The sequence below is a fragment of the Corylus avellana genome, chromosome ca4, assembly GCF_901000735.1.
Source record: "Corylus avellana chromosome ca4, CavTom2PMs-1.0".
Classification (NCBI taxonomy): domain Eukaryota; kingdom Viridiplantae; phylum Streptophyta; class Magnoliopsida; order Fagales; family Betulaceae; genus Corylus; species Corylus avellana.
The window spans coordinates 34062487-34071732 of NC_081544.1; the positions used below are offsets into that span (position 1 = coordinate 34062487).

The window sequence follows — 9246 nt, forward strand, 5'->3', positions numbered from 1 at the left end:
CAGGTGGAGGTTGCCAAATTTTCGCCAAGGTGGAGATTGTTGATAATGGCTCAAATTGTCAACAAGTGTAAAGATAATTGCTGGAAAATATCAATATTCAAGTTAGTGGGCTCAAGTCATATTTATCTATAAGAAGATAATGTTAGTTTTAAAAGGAGTCCAAGAACAACTGGAATTGTATTTTTTGGAGAAAACGTGTGTGGATAAACATGTGGGCTGCAATGCTTATCTTCATCATGGAAAAGACTTTGTATTTATGATGGTTTCGTTTTCCCAATAGCAATTGGATTAAAATTGTTCTCATATTTTTTGTGATTAAGCCTCTATAAAAGGACATGCAGTCCTTGGTTAAGTGGGGATCCGGAAAATCCAAATTGGTGAGAGCACTTTGTGGCATTTACAAAGTGTAGAGAGTTTTTCTTTACTGGGTATTTGAGAGGGACAGTTGAGTGGGGTGTACAAGGGGTTAAGGGCTTGGGTTTGGGATATTAAACTTGAGCAGTTCAGGCTTGTACCATTGTACTCAATATTTCTCAATAGTAAAGAAGGAGATCGGATCACATCCCGTGGACGTAGGCATATTGCCAAATGCGAGCATCCCGTGGACGTAGGCACAATACACAGTCGAGTAATGGGAGATCTCCATAGCATTGGGCAAGGGCAAAGTTTGTATCAGGGCCTGATCCTGTGACTGCTACTCCAAAGCCTGATGCTCGCATTTGTTTACTGATATCTTCCATTGTAGCAACAAAATTTGGAACAAAGAGAGTGCTATTGTTCTCAAGTTGTTGCCCACACATTACTTGGACTATTTGGGCTCTTGGATCTCCCACTGCTGTTTCTAGTAGTAACAGAGTCTTGACAACAAGGAAGATAACATATCCAGAAGAAAGAGATGGGAATTCTTTCTTCATTTTTGGGATTAGTTACATCATTTCTCAATCATTCAAAGAATAACTCATCCATAATTGCTTCCGTAGATGTCAAATATAGAAGATGATAATTACTGAATAAACATGTTAAACAAAACTCGTTTTGAAATAGAAAAACAGAGTATATGAATTAACAAAACTAATCTATTCAAATAACAGTATTGTTGAAGGTGTTGCCAAAGTCAGAGCTTGTGGACTTGGATAAAGCTTTCGTCTTTTGCGTAAGAAATTGGCCAATAAAGACCAAATTTTCCATACTTTTCAACAAATGGGAAACGGTCTTGGCTGGACTTTCGGGTAAAATAAGGCAGGCATTGGTATTTGACCGATGTCCATAATATACCTAACCCTCTTTCTATTGGAGGAAAAAAAAAACATAAATTTCCATGACGGTTTGCTGTGGGTATTGAAACTAATGAACAAGTTTGTAAATTAAAAAGAAAATGAAACAGTAAAGGAAAGAAAAGAAAGAGAGAACACAGAGATAAGGATTTTACGAGTAGTTTGGTACTAGATATTTATGTTCACCACTAGAGTAAGCCCTCTAGAACTATAATGTACTCTTATTGGTTGGTATGTTATGTTAAACAATTGGCACAATAGTTGCCCGAATTTCCTTTTTTGCTCATGTATATCTCAAACAATTAAAAAGACTGCTATGTAGGGAGCTATATCCTGTGTTAGACAGGCTGAGACGTCTGTATACACATATCTATATACTTCCTCAAACTCAAACTTGGGAGAGTTGTTTGTTGAAGCCCTCATTAACATATCTAGAATTTCTCGAGTTCCTTGAGTCGACTGCCAAATGCCAATAACAAGAAGCTGACGCCTGGTTGCAATCTTAGATTTGTGGTTTCTTTCAATAGACAACTTATGAGCACTGGTTTTTCAGAGAAAACAGCCACTCTCAACCCGCTTAGATTCACCAGGGACAGAAAGAACTGCCGGAGATTGTAGCAATATGGTCACCTGGGATAGAAAGAACTGTCGGCAACGGTGGCAATTGAATCAGAAATTCCTGCTTTGAAAGGGTAAAATGGGTTCTCGCACGTGTCATTCAATTCCATGGTCCCTTCATCCATAAATGGTGGATTTGTAGGTGCAGGAAGGTGCTCCTCCTTCTTTGTTAACATCTGTAGTGCCTTCGACATTGTTGGTCGTAATGACGGAGCCTCTTGGGTGCACAGAAGTCCAATATGCATCACTCTGCAAACCTCATTCGTCACATTTCTGTCCTGGTGGTTATGCAACATCATATTTGGATCATATAATTGCTCAACTGTCCCTGATCGAAAATGCTTCCATGTCTATTTTGTCCAAAAAAAACATAACATATGAACAAGTAAGGAAAAGGGTAGAAGTGAGTTATTTTAATTAAAGGGTGTACATAAAAAAATCAATAATTTTAAAAAGGAGACATATTTTTGGAAGGGGGAAGAACTGAAACTTACTATTGTGACTAGACTATCCGAGTATTCTGAGGTTTTGCTCCTGTTGTTTTGCCTTCCCGTAACAATCTCTAACACAAGCACTCCAAAGCTGTAGACATCGACCTTTTCTGTTAACTGGCCGTGGGCTAGGTATTCTGGAGCCATGTATCCTCTATAAATCCATAAAAAAGAAATCACTATAGTGTTGAGAAGTGAGAACAAATGAACATAATATACGTGTTCTTGTATTGGGCTAAAATGTTCATTAATACATATCAAATAGAAATATGATACTCACAGTGTTCCTGCAATGGCCGTGCTTATGTGGCTCTTATCTTCTTGGAAAGACCTAGCCAACCCAAAATCGGCAATTTTAGCACGAAGCCTCGAGTCTAATAAGATATTACTGGCTTTTATATCTCTATGAATGATTCTGATCTTGGAGTTCTCGTGCAAGTAGACCAAACCTTCTGCTGTCCCAACAATAATCTCGTATCTCTTCTCCCAGTTTAGTACTTTACCTCTGTTTGTGTCTGTCATCCAATTAAAGAATATTTAAATTGTTGATTTCATATAAAATATCAACTTCAATTTTACTCATAAGTAGCATGGTTAGAGAATTAGCTAGAGAATCACCAAAGATGAAGCGATCAAGACTTGTGTTATGTAGGAATTCATAGATAAGTAGGCTTTCCGGTCCTGAGCAACTGCATCCTAATAACCTGACTAGATTTTTGTGTTCCACACTGCTTATCATGTTAACTTCATTGTAGAAATCCGCTGCTCTATGTCTATTGTTAAAGAAAAGTCTCTTGACAGCAATCTCTCGTCCATCAGGCAAAACTCCCTGTGATGTGATGGAAGAAACTTATAAATCTCAGACAACATATGGTCAAGGGAGTGGAGGATGGGGAGGGTCATGGGGATGTGGAAGCAGAGAAACTACCTTATAAACAGTACCAAATCCTCCTTGCCCAAGCTTGTTGGCGTCGTTAAAGGCTCCTGTAGCCTTCTCTATTGTGGAATACTTGAAGTTCAAGCTACTGTCGTTGAGTGTTTTCACCAACTTTCTTGCATCATTTGAACCTAGGGAGCCATAAAAACATAGACATTAGTTACGATGATCCTAAAGGATAAAATATAACTACATTGTTCCAAAATAAGCATTTTTACCTCTTCTTTTCTTCTGTATGTGTCGGCGCTTCCAGATATAAACTCCAATAGCTATTCCAACTACCAAAACAACCACCGAACTCACTACCGAAACTACTATCACTATTGTGGTACCTGCAGAAGTCCATCAATAAGAACCCATGATCAGGCCAGAGTTACTGCTAGAGATGTTATCCTCCTTGACAGACTTTTAATTCATTTACCTCTTGAACTTCCATTTCCGGGCTGTTTGTTGAGGAAATCTTTGTCCGAGTACCTCATGAAGCAGCCGGTATACAATGCTCGCCCTTCCGACCAAGGCAAGCATTCAAATATTGAAGAAGATGCATTATCCAAGCACTGCCTACAAGAGCTTGCATTCAAACTCCTCCAACAATCAGCCAGCACATAAGCTGACTCATTCACTGCCCCAGTAACAGTTACCTGAGCTCTTGCATAGCCTTTCTGGTTCGGTGCAGCCACCACTGCCTGCGTCACAGCTTCTCTCACAGATGCTTCAAATGTTGAGTTCTTCCTTGTTGAATTCCCACACACGGCTGTGTCGCCCGGTCCTTTATACTCCTGAAAGAAGCTATAATTCTCGGACCTCATGAAGCAACCATCGAGGTAAATCCGACCCCCATTGTAAGGAAAGCACTGGGGCAGCACCGTGCGTGCCTCAGCATAGCACAATACACAGTCGAGTAATGGAAGATCTCCATAGCACTGGGCAAGGCCAAAGTTATTATCAGGGCCTGAACCTGTCACTGCTACTCCAAAGCCTGAAACTCGCATTTGTTCGCTGATGTTTTCCATTGTAGCTACAAAATTTGGAACAAAGATAGTGGCATTGTGCTCAAGTTGGTGCCCACACGCTACTTGGACAGTTTGGGTTCTTGGATCTCCCACTGCTGTCTCTAGAAGTAATAGAGTCTTGACAACAAGGAAGATAACATATCCAGAAGAAAGGGATGGGAATTCCTTCTTCATTTTTGGGTGTTTATCTCTGCTACTGATTGTCTGGCTATTCAACAATGAACTTCAGTAGTATCTGATCTCTGCGGCAAAAAGAAATAAATTCAGTATAGACCTGCAAGAGCATGGAACAAGTGAACAGAAAAGAATATTTGTTGGGAGAACGCATGACAATTACCGGCAAAACATCAAGCAATAATAAAGCATTTCTAAATCCTAATATTGATTGTGTGGTTGTTGTGCCAACCCAGGCTGGCAACTACCATTAGTAGGTAGCACAAAAGTCCTCACATTCAAGTCGTGGGAATCCGACATTCAGCATCTCTCAAATGAAATAGGAAGCTAAAATTCATGTTAAAAATGATTATAGGTGGGAAATCCCAAGTCCTGAATAGCATAGGGGTTTGAAACTGAAGCCAAAAACATATAAAACTAATAGCATTGATTTTTTTGGCACCGTCCTTGAAGTTTGAAGTTACTGCTTTACCAGTTTTCCAGCACCCCGAGTCAAAAAGGCACGTCTTGGATTGGCAATTGCATTGTACCCGTGTGACAGTTGCATCACTTGGTTAAAAATTTCTCTGGTTTCACACTCCTAGCATCATTCACAGCCCACTCAAAAGAAGAGCCAGCTGAGCTGAGACTCACACAAGGAAATGGCTAAGTCCACAATGAGGATCCTTGAATTTAGGCAGCCCAAATTTTACGGGCAGCAGGACCTACGTGCTCCAGGCATGTAGGCACCGTCGGCTCCGTAACTCTCTCTCTCTTAAGCTGCTTAAATTTTGTTAAAATTTGAGCACCTAATTTCAAGGATCTCAATCTACACCCACATGTCACACTTTTTGGATAATTATCACCTTTTTGGAATTACGGATAATTGGATGTCCTTTTTCGAATTAATCGATCAAATCAGACTGTTGTGACGCCAGGGCAAATAACTGGAAAGCATTGTATGGGGTAAAATCCAAAAGTGAGAGGTTTTCACAATCAATAACTCTTAACGACTTAACCCACCCATAGAAAAGTTGGCAAGTAAGGTGTTTCCCGTACACTGGAAAAATGGGACACAGAAGGACATGAACTGTGATGCAAGCAGAGACCCCCACGACAAACCACAACGTACATGTCTGTGGTTGCGGGCCCCTGAACATTTCCAGAACCGAAAGTCGGGCCCAAAAATATAAATGCCTCCACCACACCATAACTACCTCCAATAAATATCCAAGCCCATTGGCCCCCACCAATCCTATCATTGACAACTTTATGAGATAATTATGACACAGAAATTGGGATTATACGGAAATAGAAAATGGGATTCAAAAGGTTGCTGGGATTCAAATGGTTACTGTCTCTAGAAGTTATAGTTATACTGTTATAGAATGCCCGTGACATATCTCTATGAATAAAATATTTAAACTTATCATTAAGAATGAACACGCTCAGATAGATCATGATTCGTCTATAATCCCCTCCGCAGATGGCAAATGAAGCGAAAATGAAAATATAGGAGATAATGATTACAGGATAAATATATTCAACTAAACTCGATCATTTTGAAAAAGAAAAACAGAGTCTATGAATCAACAAAACTAATCTATTCAAGTAACAGCATTGTTGAAGGTGGACTTGGATAAAGCTGTGTGTATGAAATCGGCAAATACAGATCAAAATTTCCATATTATTTCACCAGTGGAAGCAAAATTAAGGGATTCGTACATACAAGATTGACAGAAAAAAGCTCAGATATCATGGAAAGAGGTTATAGATCGAAGTACTTACCGTTCTATGCATTGGCTTCTGTGGTTGAACCGGAACTTGAAACTGATCAGGAAAGGCCGGAGTTGAAAGGTGTGAGGTATGGTGCAAGAGAAATGAGTGATAGAAGAAAAAGGCAAGGCGAGAGGATCGAAATGAAAGATTTCCTCTCAATTTCCAAAGAAAATGACAGAACGGTAAGAGTGGGAAAAACGCGGTTTCCGACTGCGACTTGCGACGACTTTCGTTTTGTTCAGATATCACGTCTGCGGGGATATGGCTTGCTTTTCAGATTTACCATTCTGGCCTTGTTCACTGTTTTAATTAGAGAAAGAGAATTGCTGGCTGGGATGTATCTTAATGTGTTTGGGGACTAACGAGAAGTTATTTTATAGTTAAAATTTTATTTTATTATATTTAATCACGTATATGATGGTAAGTGGTTTAAAATTTATAATGATGTAGCAATATATTCATATATTATTAAATTTGTAAAATTGCATGTGTTTTTAAAAATTTTAAAGAATTATGTCATGTAATTTACTCAAAAATTAATCATTGTTTTTAAATAAAATGAGATGGAATTGAAGCATCTCAATTATTGTTTATCCCAATCATCTTTTTTTTTCAATCATTTTTTTTTTTTTTTTTTTAATATGGTTTGAGTTCAATTTTTTTTTTTTTTTTTAAAAAAAAAACCATAGTAAAAATTATAGTATTTGCTTAGTTTTCGTAAGCATAAAATAGTGTAAAATCAGCCTACTTCGTTTATTTTTTTATTTTTAATCTGTATATGATTATAAACAGAGGCGTGCTACACATCCTAAATTTTATTCTCAAAAGTTAGTTCACAAACGATGTGTTACCATTTAATGAGATTTATTATTTTGAGAAGTGTGTCATCAACTCATAAAATTGTGACACATCATTTGAAAACTAACTTTGAAAAGAAAATTTGGAATATATAATATTTCTCTTATAAACCAAGAAATGTGGTTATATAACACATGTTGCGCGAGGTAAAAGAAGTCAACTATAAATTGAAAATAACAATCATGAAATAGCGAAATCACCGCCATTTGAAAATGATAAATAATGAAATAGATCAATTATTTAGGCGGATCTTTCTTATTTATAAGCAAAGTTAATAGGAAAGCCACCAAACACGTTCTTGGGAGTTGTTTATCAATTTGCTGTAAAAAAAAAGACCGATTCTAGTATTGAATATAAGATGTCGGTCGAGTGATTTTCCACCATTTTATATTATGGTTTTGTTGAAACTCTCCAAATTCTCAATCTCCTTAATTCTATCAGCAGGTCTGAATGCGTATGAGTCAAATTATGCAACCCCTTCTCACTTCACTTCTCAGATTTACCATACTTGTAAATTTTGACAATGAGACTTTCTTTTACAAATTCTTGTAACTATAAGCTTTACATGTAGATTATCCATTGTAAAAGAATACAGAAGGCATTCGGCTCTATCCACGCTGTTAAAACATTGTCAAACTAGACAGCAACCTAATTCGAACTCAGTATTTTTAGCAGATGGTGCAGGCCGGAGTAACAGATCACTTAATTTGCAGTCCTAATATAATCACAAGGGTTCCCGACTTCCCGGGACAATGACAAACAGCTCTCCGTCGTCACTCTCGCCGATCGTTTGAGCAAAAAATTCCAATGTGCTACTAACAAACTGGATAGAAAATTGCATATCAGAGGACTTCAAGCTGGCAACAGCGGCGCCTGGTGGAATGTATGGCAAGGCAGAGTTAAAGGTAAGGGAATAATGTACAAGGGGTTAAGAAGAAAGTGTTCATCTCGGCTCAATCCCGCTATTCGTAATGTCGTTCCCTGAAGAGTTGTTGTAGGACTCAGGCTGAGAATAGTAAGTTGGAGGTGGTATATTTTGGCTGACTTCTGCACTGCTAGAATTGAGAAATGGTGGCTGTGTTGGCTGAGCAATTTCATGATTATCAGTTATCATTTTCACAACTAATGACATTGATGGTCGCAGCTCTGCAGAGGCTTGTACACATAGTAGCCCTATTTGAAGTAAGCGAGATGCCTCCTCTTCTTGAAACTTACCCTCTAAGACAGGATCAACAGCTTCACATAGCCTACCCGTTCCATGAAGGCTCCAGACCTTTAAAACAGTAAAAAAGGTAAAAGAAGGCTTTGTTATTTTTCCAGGCTAGAAATTAGATCAGGAGAATTATTTGTTACCAAAGCAGGGATTGGCAAATGTTCCCCCAATGAAATGAATTACCCTTTGTAGGATGGAATGTGAATCTTGGGAGAAGGCATTGTTTCTCTTTCCACATACAACTTCAATTACAAGAACTCCAAAACTGTAAACGTCTGCTTTCTCGGTCAACTTGCCACGAACAACATACTCTGGAGCCATGTAACCCCTACAAACGCAATATGGTTGACTCTCTATTAGAGATGTATATGTAAGCAGTGATAAGCGATAACGCATTCAAATGTGAATCTACGAATGGAACAGAAGGAAGAGTAAACTGCTACAACAAGTAATGCTTATTAACAAGAAGTACTTGGAAATAATACAACAAAGATTTGCTCTTAATATATTCATGACATATAACTATATGGTGAAAAGAACAGTTACATGTGTATAATGAGAAGATTGACTCTGAATCTATCTTGCCCTGAATCAACAGACATTATATGAAACACTATGTTACAATGGCATCAAGAGAGTTGTCACCTAAGACAGATAGGAGGTGTTTCACAAAAACATTCATATAAAATGCATCAAGACAAGCATGTCATTGCATAAACTGTGGTCTGATATTATGATGAAATATGGGTTATTGCAACATAAAGAAATAATTAAGAAGAATTTTCTTCACATTCAGATGCAATTAATCACAGGAATGATAAACGCTATTCTGAACCAAAGAAGGCCTTGTACTTACAGTGTGCCAGCAATGCCAGTGCTGATGTGAGTCTTATCTTCGGGAAATAACCTA

The 9246-nt window shown here is 38.1% G+C and overlaps 2 protein-coding genes across 2 annotated transcripts in view; both read right to left on the reverse strand.

Moving 5' to 3' along the window:
- Positions 1 to 1449: 1449 nt before the first annotated feature.
- LOC132178581 (cysteine-rich receptor-like protein kinase 2) lies at positions 1450 to 6555 on the reverse strand. Its single transcript, XM_059591025.1, has 8 exons — positions 6275 to 6555; positions 3742 to 4575; positions 3539 to 3652; positions 3312 to 3451; positions 3002 to 3212; positions 2664 to 2898; positions 2387 to 2537; positions 1450 to 2242 (listed from the first exon to the last, which is right to left on the reverse strand). Exons 2-8 carry the CDS (start codon positions 4505 to 4507, stop codon positions 1901 to 1903), a joined length of 1959 nt encoding a protein of 652 aa, XP_059447008.1. The 5' UTR covers positions 4508 to 4575; positions 6275 to 6555; the 3' UTR covers positions 1450 to 1900.
- A 1025-nt stretch (positions 6556 to 7580) lies between these two features.
- The window catches only part of LOC132178456 (cysteine-rich receptor-like protein kinase 3), a 6094-nt gene continuing 4428 nt past the window's right edge, over positions 7581 to 9246 (reverse strand). The window contains exons 3-5 of the mRNA XM_059590893.1: positions 9193 to 9243; positions 8520 to 8664; positions 7581 to 8396 (exon numbers count right to left, since the gene is read on the reverse strand). Of these exons, the coding sequence (XP_059446876.1) occupies positions 8067 to 8396; positions 8520 to 8664; positions 9193 to 9243 (526 nt within the window). The 3' untranslated portion in view covers positions 7581 to 8066. The remainder of the gene's footprint in view (positions 8397 to 8519; positions 8665 to 9192; positions 9244 to 9246) is intronic.